The following is a 21216-nucleotide window of genomic DNA, read 5'->3' as shown; positions in this document are numbered from 1 at the left end:
GTGTGTGTGTGTGTGTGTGTGTGTGTGTGTGTGTGTGTGTGTGTATATATATATATATATATATATATACACACACACACACACACACACACACACACACACACACGCGCATACATACATACATACATACATTCAAAAATATTCAACAAATGTTACATGTACCAAGAACTGTCTTTTCAATATTTTTGATGATTTGTGAGAAGATAGTGATGAAACGACATCATAGTCGATCAGAATGAATAGATGTTTTTCCTCGTGACTTTTCTGTAAGTTTTCTGTTGAAGTGCATCAAACTTGTTGATTATCGCAAGGTCATTTAAACAAATGTTGAAGAGTTAAACGTTCAGTTACTATATAGTAACTAGCATGTGTACACATGTGTATGACTGCAGTCATTGCATCTGTGTGAATTCAAAGAGATGAATTGTGCGCATGCATCCTGGGCGAGCGAGTAAGCATATCTGCCTTACTGGTCAGGGCGATATGAGAAATACCAACGTGGATATATCACATTGGACGAGATATAATCCAACATGGCAAAAGCACACAATAATGTAGACAAGATGACAGCTAGTAATCACAACTCGTTGCTTTTAAGTAATTATAGGCCCTAATACTGCACTTGTTCCGTGTTACAGGGCATTTTTTTAATATGCGCCATTCAATGACATGCATTCAAAAATTATTCTGGACTCTTGATCTGCTTTGTCTGATGGACCCCATGGAAGCTGCAGGGTTTAAATTTTCCAAAAGAGTGCTGCCAATTTTACTGGACTGCAGGAATTCATGCTTATTTTCAGCGAGTGTTTTGTTTTTGTTTTTGTTTTTTTGTTTAGTTTTAAACCACACAGATATGAACAGTAACCGCAAAAACCACAATAAAAACGTTCGTGTTCAATGAATAATGTTTTCTGCCGCTCTTGTGTTGCATCGCAGGTGTACCTAATGCTATGGCCTGTGACGCTATTTGGTTTTACGGCCTCTTAAAAGTGCTTATTGTCCTATAGGAACGACTCTTTGGTCGTGAAAAGAAAGAGGAGCACGCGTGCATGCATGCATGCATGCCCAACTGCACGGTGGAGGCCATCAAGCACACTTGGCGTTCACGGAGCGACCCAAAAAGCGCGCAATCAGCGGTCTGCGAGCTATCCCGTCCTTTCTCGTTCACATAAACAGCACTTCAAGGAAAATATACACGGCCACCTACAGCGCAGGGAAAGTGATGAGGGCTCCACATCACACTGGTTTCAATTAAAGCGACAACGAACTGCGGGCGACACTTGACGTCGACGTTGGCGCATCTGACGCAAAAAAAAAAAAAAAACTGAAGCTTTACAAACGCGCGCTCCTCCTTAAAATAAGATGGACAAATTCTTCATATCTGGACAATGAAACCTTGCGTTCTTATTTTAGTAGAGCATTTATTTGAAATGCTTAAAATAAGTAGCGTCCATTTTCCTTCAAAAGATGTAATATTGGGACATTTTGATAACCGGAGAGTTTAGATGGTATTTTTGGTCTTTCATTTGATTAACCTGGGGAAAAAAAAAATCATAATAATTGATGGTGGTAACATTCGTGTTATATCACTTTCAAAATGTCGCAATGCCTTTTGAAAGTCAGACTGGACAACAATCTACGTACAATGTTACGAGCGCTACAATATACTGTGAACTCTAAAAACATTTTTTGAAAATACAATATATTCTATAGGGAAAAAGATAAATACTTGCGGTATTTTGAAAGCATACGCTACTTTTTTAAATACATTTAATTATTATCTCTTCGAATTAGCTTTCAAGTTGTCCCAAAATGTTTTGAATGAGTCTGGCAATACTCCGACTCTGTATATAACACTTGGCAGGTTGTGGTTTTATTTTGTTCCTTTTGGTAATCAGTGTTTTAATGTCATGCTTTTTTCCTGTTATTCGTGTTATATTTGACTTATTTATTGATGGGCAGTCCTTTGGTGAACTGTAAATGTCCGTGACAAATAAATTGGATTGAATATGAGTTATTATAGGACTGTGGAACAATATATACACAACTTTATTAAAACTTAACGCACGTTTGATTTATATTTACTGCACCTCCGTTAATCATATGCTGCCTTAAGCAGCACTACGGAAGGGAATGTTGTATGCTTTTATAAATTGTCATGAGAAACATTTTAACCTTATTTGACGAAAAAAAAATTCGATTCATTTGATAAGAGTTAGAAGCATGCATTTAAAGTAGCGTGACATGATATTTGGTAAAGGTCCCTATATAAAGTCATGGCTAAACAGAAAACTAAACCCTACAGGTACTGTGAAGAAACAGCGAGTGAGTGTGTCTCTTGGTCGAATGATGAGTTCAGAAAGAAAACACACGAAGTGTTTTCAGACCGGACAGGCTGGAGGGGGCTATATTGGGTTCATTGCAGTAAATAAGGTAGACACGACAGTCAGAAAGGCCTGTCAGGGCTGTGCACTTTGCGGTCTACCTCCACCTAAGTGGCCCTGCTTTCCTGGGTATGCAAAGCTGTCCAATATTTCACGATGGGACGTCATGGAAGAAGGGAAAAAAAAACCCCGAATGAATGCTCGATGACGAACCCAATCTGCTTGCGACACCATGACGCTCTTTTCTTCGCTCTATTTACTCGAACGAATAAAACATGTTTATACGATTAAAATAAACGCTTGTTAATGTTCTTGGCACAGTTCTCGACTCTCGGGAAAATAATGAAAATTGTGCAACATAAAACCAAGTCAAGTCAAATTTACATGAAAAAAGGATTTTTAAAAATGTTGTCATGCAGCGTAAAAGCAGAATTTTGGATCCAGCTGTTTTATGTGGCATATATAGGTAGTAACAACACATTCTGCTTGTTCAAAAATAGCAGTGTATCATCCTTGTTAATGCAGAAAGTTCATTTATTGTAGACTGCATTTGAACATAACACCCATGTGCTCACTTGGTATTTCAGGAGAATTAGATATTGTTGCCTCATACTGATCTCCACACATGAACATGGCAAGAATATGAGTTGGTGTTTAAGGGGGGCAGGTCGGGGTGGGGGGGGGGTTAATGGAATGAAGTCATCAGTGGTAATTAAATGGAGGGGGCAGGGATAGGACGGGAGCGCGCATGCCCCTGCGGGGCGCGCGCTGGGTGGTCCCAATCGCTGATAAATGTGTCCCCCCCAACTCAATCTTACACCAGTGTCCGCGCAGTCGTCGGTTAAAACAATATGAACATTCATTGCGTGCGCTCGCCGTCAAAACTAACATGATATGTTCCTTTTGTCACCATCAGGCCGACAAACACATTTTTGAACATGAATCAAAGAATTCAAAAACGGCACTTGGATTATGAAAATATATGTGGAACATATCAGTCTTGCAAGATGCTGTCACATGCATCCTTTGTTTTACCCACACTGTCAATAACTCGTGTGAGGTGTAAAGAATTGACGCAATTGTGCTGTTTTTATTTTATGTGGCTATCATAATTTTATATAGGAACAGTAGGAGATTTGAGCTCACTGTGAGGGGAAAGGTTGCAGACTGCAGCTATGGAGCTCCCCAGGGAACAATAAGCAAGCCACTGTCAACAGTTTTAGCTTATAAACTGATCCGCTTGCACTATAGCCTGCTGTTGCATTAAGGTCACTCGAAAACTAAACCTCACGACAGTGCACCCTTTTAAGATTAAAAGATCGAATGAGTTCGCAAACCTGATTATGTTCTTCGTGAGGCAAATTAACTAGAATAACATTGAATCGATGTCACTTACTTTTACTTGTGGATCATTCCGACGGTCCAAGCATGTCTGCAAGGAGTCGTTCCGTGGTCTCCACCCGAAGTTCTGCGCTCACAGTGCGGCAGATCTTCGACTTCATTCCCCGGGCGTCTCCTGCGTAAATATTATGACTTACACAAACAATATTCGGCTGCATAAAAAAAAAAAAAAAAGTCCCTCGACTTCTCTGCGCAAGGCGCACCACTTCAGTGACTATTAGCTGAACGGACTGGGCTTTTTGTTGACTTTTTTTTTATATTTCAAGAAGTGAACATGTTTACATTTTGCTGTGTAAACATCCTGCAGTGCCCAACGGCCTGCTTATTTTGTATAGACATTTGGAGGCTGGTTTTGGATGTGAAGGGGCACGCTCTTTTGAAAATGCTTTTAAAGACAGTAAGCGATATATGCATGCTTTCCAACGGGCGGTACACCAATATGTATGTGGCATATACATGCTGTCTGTGTGACAGCCTGGACGAAGATTTTACTATTTTATTTGGACTGGAATACAGTTATCTATAAAAAAAATAATAATAAAAGAAACAATCTAAAGTTACAGCACACAACAATGAAAATTAAGCATGATTGGCTGTACATTAAAGTGCATGTAAGACTCTATATGGACGAGAGAATGAACATTTTTGACCAAAAAAAAAGGTATTTTTTTTAATGCAAAGTAAAAAGTGAGTGCACCCAGATGTGCACGCATGCTTACAGCCCACCACTGGAGTAGGAGGGGAACTGGGCGGGCCCCAGTTTTTCGGATGGCCAAGACATGCAGCTTCCAACCCGCTGATGGCAACAGATAAGTAAAAAAGGCAGCAGGACAACACGTAGCAAGTGAAGTGGAAAGCAGCTCCTGTTGTACTCCTTATCCCACTCTGGAAAACTTTTGGACGAGTCAGTCTTTCAGGAACCTCCCCGCACTGAGAAGCAGTTCTCTCTCTTTTTTTTTTTTTTTGTTTTTTTTTTTGCTCGCTTTTTGCCGGTGAGTTGACGTCGTCTCGAGTAGAAGGTGTGGAGGTGGAAGACATTTAGTCTTCTTCTACCCAGCGCGCCTTTAAGTCTAACTAATGACGGCAGAAGTCCAGCAGCCCCAAGCGCACACTCCTGCCCAGAGCGGCCCCATGTCTGCTCCGGACAAGACCGCGGTGATGGACACCGCTACCTCCTCCACCGCCAAAGCCAAGAAGACCAACGCGGGAATCCGCCGGCCGGAGAAACCTCCTTACTCTTACATCGCCCTCATCGTCATGGCCATCCAGAGCTCCCCTACCAAGCGGCTTACCCTCAGCGAGATCTACCAGTTCCTGCAGAGCCGCTTCCCCTTCTTCAGGGGCTCCTACCAGGGCTGGAAGAACTCGGTGCGCCACAATTTGTCCCTCAACGAGTGCTTCATCAAGCTGCCCAAGGGTCTGGGCCGGCCGGGGAAGGGTCACTACTGGACTATCGACCCGGCGAGTGAGTTCATGTTCGAGGAAGGCTCGTTCAGGAGGAGACCCAGAGGCTTCCGGCGCAAGTGCCAAGCGCTCAAGCCTATGTACAGCATGATGAACGGCTTGGGCTTCAACCACATCCCAGAGTCGTACAACTTCCAGGGGAGCGGCGGGGGGCTGTCGTGTCCGCCCAACAGCTTGTCCCTGGACAGCGGGATCGGGATGATGAACGGACACCTGGCGGGGAACATGGACGGCATGGCTCTGTCCGGCCATTCTATGACGCACTTGTCGGCCAACGGCGGCCACTCGTACATGGGGAGCTGCGCGGCAAACACCGCCGAGGGGGGCTACCCCCACCACGACAACTCCGCCTCGCCTCTGCTCACTAGCGGCGGCGTGATGGAGCCGCACCCGGTCTACTCCAGCCCGGCGTCGGCGTGGGCTCCGAGTCCCAATAACGGAGCTTCTTACATCAAGCAGCAGCCGCTGTCTCCTTGCAACCCCGGAGCCAACCCGCTGCAGCCCAGCCTTCCCACGCACTCGCTGGAGCAGCCTTACCTGCACCAGAACGGCCACACAGCCTCGGACTTGCAAGGTAGGCTTCCATCCAGAAAAAGACCACAATAACAACAATAACGCTCTGGTTTACATTGAAGCAGATCGCGTGGAAAAATGAAAACAAAGACCAGCCACATAATTATTAGTTTTTGGCCAAGTTGAAGTGCTTCCCTGACCTCGTGCCAAACGCGCGGGCCTTTAGGTTCAGTGGAAATGTTGGCTGTACTGCGTTCCATTGGTGGCAAAAACTTATTTAGAAAAATGATTTAACTCTGGAAGTACAAGCAGTTTAAATTGTCACGAGAAAGCTCATAATTCGTGATGATAAAAACAAACAAACAAAATCATGGTAAACTCGGGCTGCCTTGTCTCGGAGCAATGCTAATCAACGCTCCATCTTTTTTACCCTCTAGAAATATCCATGGGCCTATTAAAAACATCATTATGCACCTTATAATAATTATTTGAGTGAAATATCGTTACACTTTGGGAAATGCATGTGTGTATGTTTCCTATGGAAAAGTTGGTCAATACCAAGTAAGTCTCTTTTATTTTGACCAACTAATAAAAAAAAAAAAACGCACGATAGGCGACAACAGGGGACGTGTGTTATCGCTTAGATAATTACTAGAGACTCACGTCATTCTATATTGGGGAAATGAAACGCAGGTATTGTCTCTCTCTCCTTCAATTCCTTCAATTAAATTACAATTCACTTTTATTTATTTGTGAGTAATCAACTCTATATTAATTTATTGTATTTACGACCAAAACTTGGGGTGGGTGGGGGTTGTTAGTACTAAGGGGTCTAAATAAAAGTGTAGGCCAATTGCAAGCCGTAAACGTGTACGTGTGTGTGTGTTCAGGCATCCCTCGGTACCATTCGCAGTCCCCCAGCATGTGTGACCGGAAGGAGTTCGTCTTCTCCTTCAACGCCATGACGTCGTCGGCCATGCACTCACCTAGCAGCGGCTCCTACTACCACCACCAGCAGGTCTCCTACCAGGACATCAAACCGTGCGTGATGTGATGATGCGGGTTCGGTTCGATTCAGCTGAAACGAAAAGGAAAAGAAAACCACTGAGGGGACGTGAAGGACTCTCAAAGACAAGCCGGACTACTTTTTTCTCCCCTCTCCCGCCTCACGCAAGAGCGACCATCTGTAGTGATGATGATGATGATGATGATAATAATAATATATAATAATACAAACTTTTACGTGCCGTCATCATGGAGCAGCGGGGTGAAAGTCTGCTGACGTTTGGTACTAAGTCCTGCAGCGCGGATGACTACAACTTCACATTTCTGTCGAGCTTTATTCTTCTCATTGTAAAAAAAAATGCACACTTCTCTTTTCTGCGTTCTCTCTCTTTTATGGCATATAACACTCATTTGGAATTCCAGTGACATGAACAATTGTGGACATTGTATTGACGTGTCCATGTATAAAAAATGATTAAGGCACTTTTTGAATAGCCTGTAAGCGCAACTTTTTTATTTATTCTGAAGGCCTGCATATTTTTAATTTCAGGCGAATTGGCCAAGGAGTTGTGATGCTTTATTGGCAATATTTGTCAGAACGCTTATTTGTTTTTAAATGAAAATGAGGATATATTGTAAGCACCGTTTCTGTCGTTAGGATATGTAGATCATGAATTAATACCAGCACTGTATACTGTTCTATATTGTTGAATAATTTAGCGAGGGTCATCTTTATTACAGTCTGTAAGGAAATAAAATATTTGTTGGGGCTGTTGATGCCTAAATTCTCAAGAGGGATACATTTGGAGTTTGTTTAAAATCCAAGACAGGTTAAGAAATTGAAATTCGATTTGATCGACAATTGTCACGGGATTTAACTTTTCGGTTTATAACATGATTTTAACAGAAAAGCAAATTAATTCGAAATGTCACATTGGACCTTAAATCAATGTCAGTCGAATTTATTGAAGGGGGCAAGAAAAACTGTCAGATATAATTTCAATTTAAACCCTCAAAATGCAATCTCAATGTAAAAAAAGCTTTAAATTATATTGCCATGTGAACTACAATTACTGAGACACATATTCTATGGCGACATGGATGCTAAGAGCCCTGTTTAAATCATAATGTATTGTAAAAATAATTATAATAACACTACCATATTTGATTAGGTACAGTTAAAAAAAACATGCGTTTTACATGAAACCCATTCACAAACACATTAAGAAAGCTCGGTTCATTGTATGGTAAAACGGACCGATACTCGTTTCACCACACACGCATATAATCAAATTCTAAATCTGCATCAAAAAGTATTCTCTTAATTGATAACAAATATTCAATTTTTTTGGGGACTGATAATCTCGGAAATGGCTTGAATTAAAATACTTCGTGATAGTGGTTTACAGTGTGCAATGTTTCTAATATTTTGTCTCGGTTATTTGACAAAACGGGGAAACCAAAATAGAAAACATGAGTGTAGTTTTGTTCAACGGTAATCTCCAACCACGTTTTCAAACGTCCCGACAGTGTCAATCAAAACGGAACAATGAACTCATAAAATACTTTTTTTTTACTTTGTAGGAATTTATGTATCTCGTCCAATTTGTAGATGACGTGGCCCCACAAAAACGAGGTGATTCCAAATTGCAAGCTGACCTGAAAAACAACACCCGACTGTTTTAATTGGCGGGGATTAAGCCACGGTTTAAAATGCATTTCTTTCATATTAAGATAACTTTTTTTTAAACAAAATAGCAGGTGCCGCGCGATAGAAAAGAGAGATTCAATGTGCAATTCTATATAAAAGGGCAAAACAGTCGAAATAATTTACATCGAGTACGTTCATGCTCACTTTAGTGTGCAGCTAGCCAATCAGTGCTAGTCACCGTACATGCACATCGCACCCTGAACTATAAAAGCAGTGCACCTAAACACATGGCTATACATTATGGAGCACACATGGCCGAGCAGCAGTGGAATCTCTCATTGAAACTGATGACACTGGCCGAGGTGTGGCACGGCAACGGGAGTGAGATGACTAACCACAGCTGCTCCCTCGACCTGCAGGCCCTGCATGCCAGTTCCATAAAAAGCCCGAAGAAGGCTGCCGGGTGCAGACTGACATGACTTGCTGGGTGTGTGCGTGTGGAGCACTGTACACAATGAAGGCAGAAAGCAGGTACAATTTGTCCAGGAACATGGAGGTGACGTGATCGTGTGATGAAGGGCAGATGTGGCATGCGTGTTAAAATTGTTGTACTACTGACCTCTCAGCTGTTTGCAATTCAACGCAGCAAGGAAATAGGACTACAAATGAAAACTACAAGTTGCTCAAACAGCAAATTTTACTTTTCAATGTAACATTCGTTTATTTGAAGGCGTTGCATTGTAACCAAGTAAAGCTTTCACATCAAGAAAACTCAGTAAGTTTTGGCTGCCAAGGCCTTTTATATAAGGACTACCTGTACTTGTCAAAATATGACAGATATTAAAAAAAGAAAGAAAAAGGAACAAAGGATATCTGGTCTCCACAAAATCCTAGCGTTACATTCCATTGGGAAAAGGTGATCTAATTCATCCAAGTGAAGGCTAGCATTCTGATAGACATGACAGAAAAAGTCAGTGTTAACCAACTATTTGTGGTTCAATTTATTGGATGAATTATGAACTCTGGGTAATAGTCAATTATGTTTAAATAAATCACTCACGGCAGGATGCGCTGTGGTCAACTTATCCATTTTGGTGCGTTAATGTGGGGTATACAAACTCAACTCTCAACTTTCTCAGTCTTCCTTGCAATCTCATTTCATTTGAATTGGATTTGTACCTTGCACATACTGTAAACAGTACTGCATTTATCCATTCAATAAATGTGACAATTTTAATAATGACACACTAGTAGGCATGCTGCTAAATCTGATCAAAATAAATAAAAAGGGTTGTATTTTTGCAGTGATGTACAGAGCATATATGACAGAGTGGTTTTGTGAAGAGTAAATTAGAACCAAAAAGGTTGTGAATATTTTCAATATTAAATTAATGATGAAAATTAATTCTGTTCTCAATCCAAATTGAGCATGTTTATCTTTGTAAAGGCTGATTTGAGGCTGGCCAATCGTGCCAATGTCAGTCAAGAGAAAAACAGTGAAGAGAAGCGCTGAATTCGTAGTTTGGCCACCTGGTGGTGCTGTTTGCAACTGTTCGGCAATTGTGTAGGTAGAAATTGTGAGGCGGCCAAGACAGCCACTAGCTTTTTCTGTGCATTTGAATCATTTCGCTTCAAAAAAGGAAAAAACAGAGAGAGAGAGAGAGAGAGAGAGAGAGAGAGAGAGAGAGAGAGAGAGAGAGAGAGAGAGAGAGAGAGAGAGAATCTTCACGTTTAGATGTGCTTTTGTTGCATATTTTATTTAGATATTGCTTAATATAAAATTGTGACTCAACTGTAATCAACCCTGAACGATAAAGTCAAACCAAAAGCGTTATAAGGCATTCCAAGGTTAGTGCAATTACTCTTCTGACTACTCAGTTTGCTCATGGGCTTCATTTTTGGAATCCACCTCTTCTTTGTCAGACGCCGGAGCCGCTGCTGGTCTCGCTTTCCGATTGGACTGGCCGGGCCTCTTGCTGCGCCGTTGGCTCTTGGCCAGCTCGGCCTGCACACTGTGACCATTCAGGCTGAGCCCCTGCAGAGCCTCCAAAGCCTTCTCGGCAGCCTCTGGGTTGCTGTAGTCCAAGAAGGCGCGGTGCTGAGCTCCCTGCCAGGTGAGCCGCAACGGCGCTGCCTCTCTCTCCCGCAGGGATGTCTTCAGCTCGCTAACGCGCAGCCCCGTGGGGATCCCACCCAGATACACTGTGGTCACACCGGGAGGGATCTTACTGTGGGTCAGAACTTCACCTCCAGTCTCTTCTGGACTCTTCTCCTTCAGATTCCTTCCACTTCGTCCCTTCTTTCTCCTCTTTTCGACACCCTCTCCCTCACTTCCTCTACTTTCTTTCCTTACGCGAGCAGGACGCTGTCCGGCGTTTGCTTGTGGCTCGACACGTTGGTCCTCCTTGGACTCTTCTTGGACATCCTGACGGGCTGCTTTCTGCCTCGGCCTGCGCCTGCTTTGCTTTTTGGGGGGACCGGTTTGCGAAAGAGGCTCAGCTAGGGGAGGCCCCGCTCCCAGTGTGACGTCCTTCCCCGCCTGTTCCTCCAGAGCCAGGAGCTTCTTCAGGATGGGGATCTTCTGCAGCTTTTCTGTGTCCAGCTGAGGACATAAAACTGGCCAATCTCAGTCAAACTGAAAGAGGGTGCGAACATTATTGTACATGCAACATTATGAATCAGTGGTTCTCAGACTTTTTATACCAAGTACCGCCTACAAAAATGCTTCTGTACCACTATCATTCATTACCAACATTAAAATAAAGACATGTAGTAAGCCTAAGTATTCCAAAATGAGACGTTTTATTCCTAAAAACTACACATAATGAATTCTATGTCACTATAACTTTACGAGGCGTTTAAACATTAAAACTGTGTTTAAACATCGGAAATTTTTTTAAAAAGGTGTAATTAATAATTCCAATAAATTTTACTGCACATCAGTTAAAAATTGTAAGAAAATATTTTTTTAAAACTGTTCTAAAAAGTTAAATTGCAAACGTATTCTTCTTCTCCTTTCGGCACGTCCCTATTCAGGGGTCGCCACAGCGAGTCAGTAATTTCCATCCGCCCCTGTAAACCGTCCTACCAACTCGCATGGTCGTCTTGGCAAAAGTTTTACGCCGGATGCCATTCCTGACGCAACCCTCCCCAATTCCCCGGGCTTGGGACCGGCACTGGGGAACAGTGCACCCCCAGGGGAGGGCACTGCCCCCCAGCGGCTGGGTTTTAAATTGCAAACGTATTAAACTTTGAAAAATATAATGCAACTGTACTCTGGCAGGGATTAATTTGCATATCACTAAAGGGAGCTGGCATACCATTAGTTTGAGAATTGAACCATTTGAGCCAAAGCAGCACGTCAGCAAGTTCATGAAATGAAAGAAAAGTGACCAATTAATGCCTGCCATTTCATCTGGTTTATGATAAGAATTACGCCCACAGAGCTGCAAACCCACAGTATAGAGATATTTACTTCCTGAAGAGTTTCTGTAATTTTCTTGCTATATTTTAAAAGCTGTTTCAGGAACATTACAGCCGGACTGTTTGCGGAGCATACATATATAAATATTTTAGATGTTTACATGTCTATCGCACCAAATTATTCTTATAATTGCATTAGTGGCTATGACTGTGTACTAATGTCACTAAAATCAAGGCACGGTAATTGCATAAATTAAAAATAATTGTTCAAAGAATAAACTAATCACAAAATAATTAAAATATTTACTGAACAGCGACATCTAACAATGCACATCGCTCACACATACACAAACACTTTTTTTTTGTTTTTTAAACAAAGGCAACATTTTGCAAACTTTTTAGTGCGACTAGCTATTTTGATTGAGACATGTTTTCAAGGACCAAAATAAAGACAAATGCTTCTAAATATCACTCACCATTAGCTAGGCCTCAATGAGCCATGGGCCATTTGGCATATTCCAACAAGTATCATGACGTTAGCTTTCGCCTCATGTTGAATTAGTCTGCTAGCCTGCGCTGCCCATGAGTGAGCAGCGATGCACTACGTCACCGGAGCCACCGGCAGAAGAACGTCACATTTGTGGTGTGTTATCAAACACGCAACATACAATTAAGTACTCTTGTTTGTTTTGAACCTGTTTGTGCAATGTTACCAACCACCCCACCCCCCAACAACATTGAACGTTATGGGCTTAACGAGGTCGCATTCAGTGATATCTGTAACAAAATACAGACAATCCGTAACAGTTAGCGGGTCTGCGTCTGTTTATAGGAGCAGGACATCTCACTTCCCAAGCAGTTAAAAATAAGACGGCCGTCTTGATTTGTTGCATCTTAGGCGTGTGTTTGGCGGCCTTTGATGCTGACCAGTCCAGACAAGAATCTACGAGGCTATTGTTTTTACAGTGGCCTGTTTGACCTGACAACATCCTCGACCCCCAGCAGCCCCTGCCGAGCCGGCGCAGACAACGCTTTGATGATCACACGTGGCCTTCCTGCCAGTGAGGTCGGCGGGTTCTGTTTACTTCCAAATATCTTGAGGAGCCCAGAGGTTTGCACACAAAATGTTTTAGACAAATGCCGTTATCATATCTGACGTGAGACAAACTATCAAAGGCCAAATCAGCTGCCATACCTCCGAAATGTTCATGGACAACTAAGTCCAAAGTGTGTACTGTGCAACATGGATGGGCAATTTGTAGGAGGGAGAGGGCCACAAATTTTCATCAGCGCACAGGTCCGCGCACTTCCAGACCAGATTTGTGACAAAAAATAAAATTATTTTAAATATGGACAAAATACATGCAAAACACATACTTAAATTCAGATTCCAGGACGGCATAAAACTGCTGAATAGCAAACCAACATTAAGTGCAAGACATCATTTTGTGCATTTTTTTCCCACGGAAACTTACTAAATTGTGAACCCTGTAGGGGACACCACAAAAAGCTGTTCCTTGGAGAACAAAAATGGACCCCAACAGTACATTTTCTTCTGACAATGCACATGTTCAAAATATTGAGACACACCACCAACATCTATGAATCTATGCTGAGATGAATTTTTCCCTCACTCCATCATCCGCCTTTCGAATGAACACCATTTGATATTGTGACCAAGAGCCTCTCCTAAGTCCAAAATCAGTGACCTCTGAACTAACAAAGGGTCTTCCAGATCAATGGACACATTCCTACAAGCACACTTCAACATTTTGCTCAAACTCTTACCAATTAATATCTTATAAACTGTTAGAATTGCAGATAACACACGTTTCTTGTGTTGTTATTTTTTTTATGTATTATTTTTGGCAAGATGCAGAGAGACAATAAACCTGCTAGAGGGCAGCGGTGATCAGTTACCGTAGGTGACTAAATGAGCCTCAGGAAAAACTGCTTCTGAAGCTAGATTGAGAACACAATATTGAATAATAACCGCCTTAAAATTGAATTGCTTAATCTCTGATAAATGTTGCTTCATAAAGTTTCATCTTAACCTCTGATGGGGAGTTTTCCTCATCCTTTCGGTTTAGCATCCTAATTACAAAAGTCTGTAACGTTTATACATTTTTATGGATGTTTAACTTTAATATTGCAAAAGTGTGCAACTTGTACAAATTGGCACTGAAGCTGAGATTTGAGACAAATTTTCACTTTACCTTAGTCCAAATGATTCCTTGTGGCTTCGGAGAGGGGCAGTCGGTCTTAATGACTCTGCTTGGTGTGAGTATGTAGTCCACTGTCAAGTCGTGTCTTTCCATGAGCTCTTCTGGAATATCCACCACCTCAAGAACCAGATCCACTGAGATAAGTATTCATTCACAGTTGATGCTATTTTCTAAGTTTACAAATTAAATTACTGTATTTCCCGCACTATACGGCGCTACGGAGTATAAGGCGCACCTTCAATGAATGGCCGATTTTAAAACTATTTTCATAAAAAGGGCGCATCCCATTATAAGGCCCATAGAATAGAAGCTCCAATACTGACTGCGGTTGCGTTTTGCATCCGCTAGATGGAGGCACCCTAAAAGGAATACAATACAATACAGCTTTATTTATTTAGAGCCTTCACATACGCTGCAGCTGTAACAAAGCACTTTCCAGAACATTTAAAATGCCACATCCAAGAAATCCGAATATTGATCCATACATATAAGGCACATCGGATTATAAGGCGCACTGTCGACTTTTGAGCAAATCGAATGCTTTTAGGTGCGCCTTATAGTACAGAAAATACGGTATCAAATCATTTTAAAGAAGCCAGGAAGCATTACGTTAAACATGTCAATCCAATTCAACAAAAAGGAGTGAAAGCATTTTACTTGTATGACATTGAGCCATAAGATTCGGTACACCGACAGTTTCTAACTTGTAGCTTGTGATTATGGTAACTCTATAACGAGATAAAAATTGAGCTCCACTGAAACATTTCCATAGTTATTTCAAAGATGAAAGAAACTCACTTGACAGTCGTGGACAACTGTGACCACTACAGTGGATTCGTCCACAGCTCCCATTGAGGCCATCATTGCATACTCCAAGTCAGCAAAGCCCTCTCCTTTTCCGATACGGAAACCTGGAAGAGGCAGATGAAGACTTTAAAGGCTATTTTGCGCGATGGGACAGAGACACACGGCCAAATTACTCCAACAGCCTACGCTTTAGGGCCAGCCTCACTGCTGGAGTACAAAACAACGCTGGTATCACTCCAAAAAGGAGCTAAGTGTAACAGGACAGCTTTCAAGCATTAGTTATACCTTATCTGCTTTCTGTATCTGCTTAGAACAACAACAAAAGGTATTCATGTTTAAGAGAATTCCCACATTATACTGACATTTATTTTATTTGATAAGAGATTTATTGCGGCAAAAAAGCGAATGCAGAAGCTTAAAGAGGAAGCACAAGGCCCAGCAATAGTTTAAGCTAACATTATCATGTTTGTTTTTTATCATTTCTTGTTGGATATTGCCACCAGTGAGCAGACAGCAGTAGTTAATGTCACCAACACAGCAAGAGCTCATCATTCTGACAACTTCGGCTGAGTGGGTAGCATTAAAATATATATATAGTGGATACTAAAGATACAAGCTGTCTTAAGTTTACTTAGCTTAATGCTAACAAATGATTGAGTCACGCACATGATCACAAATGAAACTCCTATTTGTTGTCTGTAGACATTAACATACAACTAAAATGACAATGACTAGAAAACTCAACTTCCAAATTTTTAACGGAAAATTTTTGAAGAAGAGGAAAAAAAACAGCTACCGGTAATCGTATCAGAATTACTTAACAAGGTGAGGCTGTAAGGCAGTTAGAATAATGAAAATATCTTGGAATAAATTGCAGTCCACTGGGGCCTCAGCTAACGTGCATGCAACTAACTATTGCTTCAATGAAAACCATGTGGCTTTCTCCACGTCGAGCCATTTGGGATTTGTGTGCATTATTACAAACGTCTGTTTCGTCAAAGTTACCGTATATCAGTCTGCTTAACCCAAAGAGCAAAACAATGTACCGCAAGAAAGCATGCAGAAGCCACGAGGAGCTAACTTCATCTGATCAAACAATTTTGCATCAACTCTTACGTCTGTTCTTACTCAAATGTCTTTGTCTTTAGTTGGCGCTCCAGTGTACAGTGACGATGCCGTGGCCACATGATTGCTATAAATTAAAAAGCTAATATTTCTCCTTAACTCCATTGAAACGTTTCATTTGGGGTTTCCCCATTGCAAAGGTATCAAGATACAACTTGGAGCAAATCACGTCAACAGTGAGTTGAGCGCACTGAGTAAGGCATCGGAATGCCAAACATTTCATTTGAGAGTCAAGCTTTCAGTTACATGTTTAGTGCACACCTACTAAAAATGTGATACTTCCCGAGAATTATGCTTGCTTCTTTTGCAGAGCAATTAGGAAAAAAACAAACAAACAAATAGTTCCTCACCTTTCTCTGACACGGCCACAGAGCCAACAACCACGAGGTCAACCTTGACTTTGGCATCCAGATCGATTGGCACGCTGAACTCTTTCACGCCCTGCAGTTGGGAAACACTTGGGTTCAGTGTTGGCGTGATGGAGCGATAATGAGGTAAATTGCGTGAAAATGTAACATCGGAGACTCAAACCTGAGAGGAAGAGCATATACGCAGCTGTTCTTTGTTGGCCCCCGGTGGGGGAACGATCTTGTTAAAAAGGCCAGAACGAAGACGAGGAGTTGGGACCAATAAAGTTTTGTGGGCCTGTTACAAAAAAAATAAATAAAATTCAAATCGAACATTATTTGGACCTCACAATGAACAGGTTAGAGAAAATGTTACAATGCGACTGAGTTAGAGTGACCTATCATCAGGAAATTCATCGAACTTCTAATTTGCAGGTAAATATCTGTTTTTTCTTGTTTGTTTGTTTTTTAATCGGCAAATTTTCTACAGTAAACGTGTTCTTTTTGTTTGAGTTTTTGGCAATACATATTTCAAACAAAGGACCAGTCACTACAAGAGGAGAACATGACCGAATAAGTTACAGTATGCGAAGCAACGGTGTGACTCGAGCATCACCGAACATTTCATTTGTTGTCTGAGGTTTTGTTCTATTCACACTTGTGTGACAAGAATGTTATACAGAGCCTGTAAAGTGACTACAAAAATGCCTTGTGAATTTGAAGAGTTTTGTTCACAAGACTACCAAATTTGAATGACAAAAATAAATAATCAAGTATATAAACTAAGGCTTCATAATTATGAAAAAGAGTGATCGCCTTCTACCTGCAGGAATGTGTGACCATGTCTGCTGAATCTGACCTTCGGCTGTCAATAAAGTATGTGCATGCTCCATTCCATCCGATCGATACTGACACACTCACAGGGCCGTGTACATTCAATAATACTCCACTTAACTGTATAAAAAAAAGGGCTGGGGATCTGCCTCATCAGCCAAAGGAGACTGTGTTTAATATAATTACTTTATTAATGACGGAGTTCCATCCAACAACTCCTGTTGACGGACAGCGGACTCTCTTCAGGACATTTAACGTCTGTCGTTTTGCATTTCAAAAGAATGATCACATTTGTGATTGGGATGGGCCTCCAGCTTGGACCATAAATATTTGAAGTTTTTTTTTTTCTACACCAACTCAGGCTAGTGCTGTCCGAACTATGCCTTATTGCATGAACTGATAAAAACCTGCGCTGATGAAAGGCCGAAACATCTTCTAAGACAACCAGAACAGTTGAGTTGCGATCGACTCAATGACCCAAGAATGAAATGACCTTGGATGTGGACGAATATTCACAGGCATCATTCTGAATGTGACCAAACCTGAGGTCAACAGGAATGAAGGCATAATTAATGTCCCGAACAGCCTGTGGTGGTAATTTCGGGCTCTTGGTGTGTGTGTCCACCTGTAGCACTGCTAGTCGAGCCCCCTCAAGAGGTTTATCGGGATCCACCTTGACCTCAGCTGTCTGGGAAAATGCTTCCAGCTCAGACACTTTAGGGCAGGCAGTCAAAGCCCCCTGGGAGGAAAACAGCAAATTGTAGGGTAGCTTTATGAAAATGTAAAACTTACTTCCAGTGTGACAAAGCGAGCATGCTGCTGAGGTCTGTCTGGATTTATTTTGATTGTCTGGCTGGACTTGAACTCCTGCAGGACTGTGAGCCTGGTGCATGCCTGAACTGCATCCTAGCCAGTAAATAAAAAGACAGGAGAAAATACTGTGGCAAACATTGCTGTGTTGATCTGATGCACTGGTGTCACTACTTAAGGATATACTGTAGCCCAAAAGAATGTCCCATCTCAAATAATAGAAGTTGCTCAAGTATTGATTTCGTGTTGCTTGTAGAAACATAGAAAATCACGACCCATTTCTCCTCTTTACACATGACATCAACTGTTTCAAAGTAATCTAAGAATTTAACGAGATATTTGTAATACAGTGCTGTACAGCATCGATATCTGTAAACTTAAATGACAGCTACCGACAGGCAGCTGTCAAATGGATTGATGAGCGATGACTTGTCTGACAGACGGTCACCATACATGGAAATCCACTCACACGAGCCACTAAAAGAAGAAAATGTTTCGTTTATATGAAGAATTCCACAACTTCTCTGACACCTACCGAACAGTAGAAGTCAGTTTTGTTGCACACATACAGTATATGAAAACGTTGATTCACGGGTGACACGTTGGTTCTTAAAACTATTAAGTGGAATTGGTTTCAACTTGCCTTAAAATTCGGGATTCTGTTGTGAACTGGCCTTGGGAAATTAGCCAGATTCTTGTCTTCGATGTAGTCCCAAATCTTTTGACGAATGTCCCATTTTGTTGCTCCTGCATGGAGAGAAAAAGAAAGTAGCGGCATTTGCTAACATATTACGACAGCGATGGCGTCGACACTCATTTTCACGTTGAACCGACCTGGATTGATTTTTATGAGCGGCTCCATGATGCTATATGCTGTCAATAATTGACCAACACGACTTTACCTTTCGAAGGAAGCCTAAACGTGAGATCTATAAGTAACGTAAAACGACAGCAACAGCTGCGTGACAATGTTTATGCTCGGTACGGCAACTGGGGAGGGTAAAATTTAACAGCAGTTGAAATCGCCGTACAGAGAGTCGCTAAAACAATATAGTATGGACGTAAATGATAATTCAGAGTGCTTAGTGTCATAGTATTTGTGTGTACAGTACTTCAAAGGGATTCTGGGTATACTGAGGTAACACAAAAATACGTTTTTTTTCTCTCGCTTTCTTTTATTAACAAATTGTAACGTACATACAGAAACAACAAATTTAACTAAAAATAAAACCCAAACAGCAAATTTAAAAATTCTAGGGAGGTTGAATAACAACTTGGAATGAAAACATGAAAATGCTAACACAATTCCAGGGTTTTAACAACTTTATTTTAAGACCCAGAAACAGAAAGTAATTAAAACTGATGTTTCACTCTCGCCTCCCTCAACGAAATGACATACCATACCGCAGTACTGTACTGATGGTAACAGACAGGTGGTTTAAAATGGCACCGCCCACGAAACAACGCACCCAAATTACCGTAAGTCAAACAAATGAGCAACGGAATCATGATACATTTTGACGCGCACATCCATCCATCCATCGATTTTCTGAACTGGTTTTCCGCACTACAAATTACACCGGGGAACATATTTCATGTTGAGTTAGGTCTGACAGTTGTTTTTAGCTAATTTTTGAATGCAGAATCCAAAATTGCTTTTGGTTTTTCTCTATCATGTCAAAATAAGTAAATGTGTATGTACAGGATGGTGCTGCACCGGGGCGAGGGAGGGTTATAGCCCAGTCAGAAATCTGTGTAGCACCAGTTAACCCCTCCAGCATATTATTTGATATTGTCTAAATAATATCTATAAATTCTTTTCTCCGCATAAATTTTATGGATCAAGCCGCCTTTCAGCCCCGGAAGACAAAAACAATCATGGAACCCTCCTTGTGTATGTATGCAATAAAACCCGAAGTTGGAATAGTTACAAGCTTTGAAAATTAAACAAACAAACAAACATATAATGGAATAGAATTTACAACGATATGCCCATGGTTACAGCTGCTGCACACACCTCTCACAGAACTGTCTCAATTTTGACTGCACAAACAAATTGTCACATAGCTGTAGATGAATCCAATCGGAATCAACTCTTCTTACTACCAAAAGTCTTATTACAGCTAACCAGTGGAATTTTGCTTGTCTGGAGGATAAGCTGCAGAGGAAAAAACGTGACGCAACGCTTCCATATATTTCAGAGTGTCTATTATTTACTTTTACTTAAGGAGTTTTATTTTAACCAGACAACTTTGCCTCCTCTCCAAATTACACTGCACTTCTTCTGCCCACTGTTGTATGAATAACTATTTCAAAATTATACACAATATCATATTCGTACACATGCTAAGCTAGAGTACAATTTTCTATGGATGTTGTGTGTGTTTTTGTTTTGGTTTTTTGTCACCCAGTGCCTTAAGTCTTTCTCGCCTAAATGGTCAACCTGCAACCTCACCTTCTGACCACAAGAGGGAAACCTCGACCAGTAAATTCCCTCAGAGCGTTTGTTCATCGAAGGTGTGGCTTTGGGGTGCTACATCAAATTACAAAGGGCAGTGTGTTATTTATTTCCATATTCATTATCGAATAAAAAAACGTGTTTATATTTAAATCGTTGAAAGCAAACAACTGATGATTACGTCACACATTAGACGCTACATTATCCATTCTGCTGCAGGTATACTTGACTATTCATCTTTGACTAAAACTTGGAGCTCTGAATTTTTGGACGACATGCCCCTTTATGAACTTCCTTGACAAGCACATTAATATCCATACAGACACCAGTAGAGCCCACCCTGACACCCCCATAGCCTCACTCTCCTTGTCTGGGCAGGGAGCCAAGCTACACCCTCCCTTCCGTTCTCTTTCTCTCTCTCTCTCTTCTCCGACTCTCAGTGGATTCAAAACATGTCAAGCAAAGCCTCACAATGCCGTGCTTACTAAACCTGTGAGTTTAGGAATTTGCAGTGATGTGGCTGTTCCCGGACCCCGACTTCACCCCTCTGCGGTGGACCCACTGTCTGAGGCTCTGATGGAAATTCTTGGCATGTGGACCGAGCGCGCAACTACACCTGTTTGGGAAATTTGTGACAACATAGGGCAAAAAAAAAGAGAAGGGTCTATGCACGGGGAGCTGAGATTTTGCTCAGGTTAAACCATCCACCCTCTCCTCCCTCTCCGTGCTAGCGCCCACACACACACACACACACACACACACACACACA

The 21216-nt window shown here is 41.5% G+C and overlaps 2 protein-coding genes and 1 long non-coding RNA gene across 4 annotated transcripts in view; 1 reads left to right on the top strand and 2 right to left on the bottom strand.

The window, feature by feature from the left end:
• Nucleotides 1–3961, bottom strand: part of LOC109531551 (uncharacterized) — a 15213-nt gene extending 11252 nt beyond the window's left edge. Inside the window, exon 1 of the long non-coding RNA XR_002171197.1 lies at nt 3781–3961. This is a non-coding gene — a long non-coding RNA (uncharacterized LOC109531551). The remainder of the gene's footprint in view (nt 1–3780) is intronic.
• Nucleotides 3962–4591: 630 nt separating this feature from the next.
• Nucleotides 4592–7559, top strand: foxf1 (forkhead box F1). Its single transcript, XM_019895891.1, has 2 exons — nt 4592–5823; nt 6653–7559. The coding sequence occupies exons 1-2, from the start codon at nt 4863–4865 to the stop codon at nt 6814–6816; spliced, it is 1125 nt and encodes a 374-aa protein (XP_019751450.1). The 5' UTR covers nt 4592–4862; the 3' UTR covers nt 6817–7559.
• A 1558-nt stretch (nt 7560–9117) lies between these two features.
• mthfsd (methenyltetrahydrofolate synthetase domain containing) lies at nt 9118–19010 on the bottom strand. 2 transcript variants are annotated; one of them, XM_019895890.1, is made up of 8 exons: nt 18824–19010; nt 18633–18736; nt 17805–17918; nt 16530–16643; nt 16349–16439; nt 14865–14977; nt 14058–14183; nt 9118–11020 (listed from the first exon to the last, which is right to left on the bottom strand). In XM_019895890.1, exons 1-8 carry the CDS (start codon nt 18849–18851, stop codon nt 10289–10291), a joined length of 1422 nt encoding a protein of 473 aa, XP_019751449.1. In that variant the 5' UTR covers nt 18852–19010; the 3' UTR covers nt 9118–10288. The 2 variants fall into 2 exon arrangements, with proteins under 2 accessions (XP_019751449.1, XP_019751448.1); XM_019895889.1 differs by lacking the exon at nt 17805–17918 and adding an exon at nt 17972–18085 and having other exon boundaries at nt 18824–19006.
• Between the last annotated feature and the right edge of the window lie 2206 nt (nt 19011–21216).

This window comes from Hippocampus comes, unplaced genomic scaffold (genome assembly GCF_001891065.2).
Source record: "Hippocampus comes isolate QL1 unplaced genomic scaffold, H_comes_QL1_v1.1 scaffold80, whole genome shotgun sequence".
NCBI classification, from domain to species: domain Eukaryota; kingdom Metazoa; phylum Chordata; class Actinopteri; order Syngnathiformes; family Syngnathidae; genus Hippocampus; species Hippocampus comes.
Note: the sequence above shows the minus strand (reverse complement) of the source record. Positions and strands in the feature narration are given on the sequence as shown.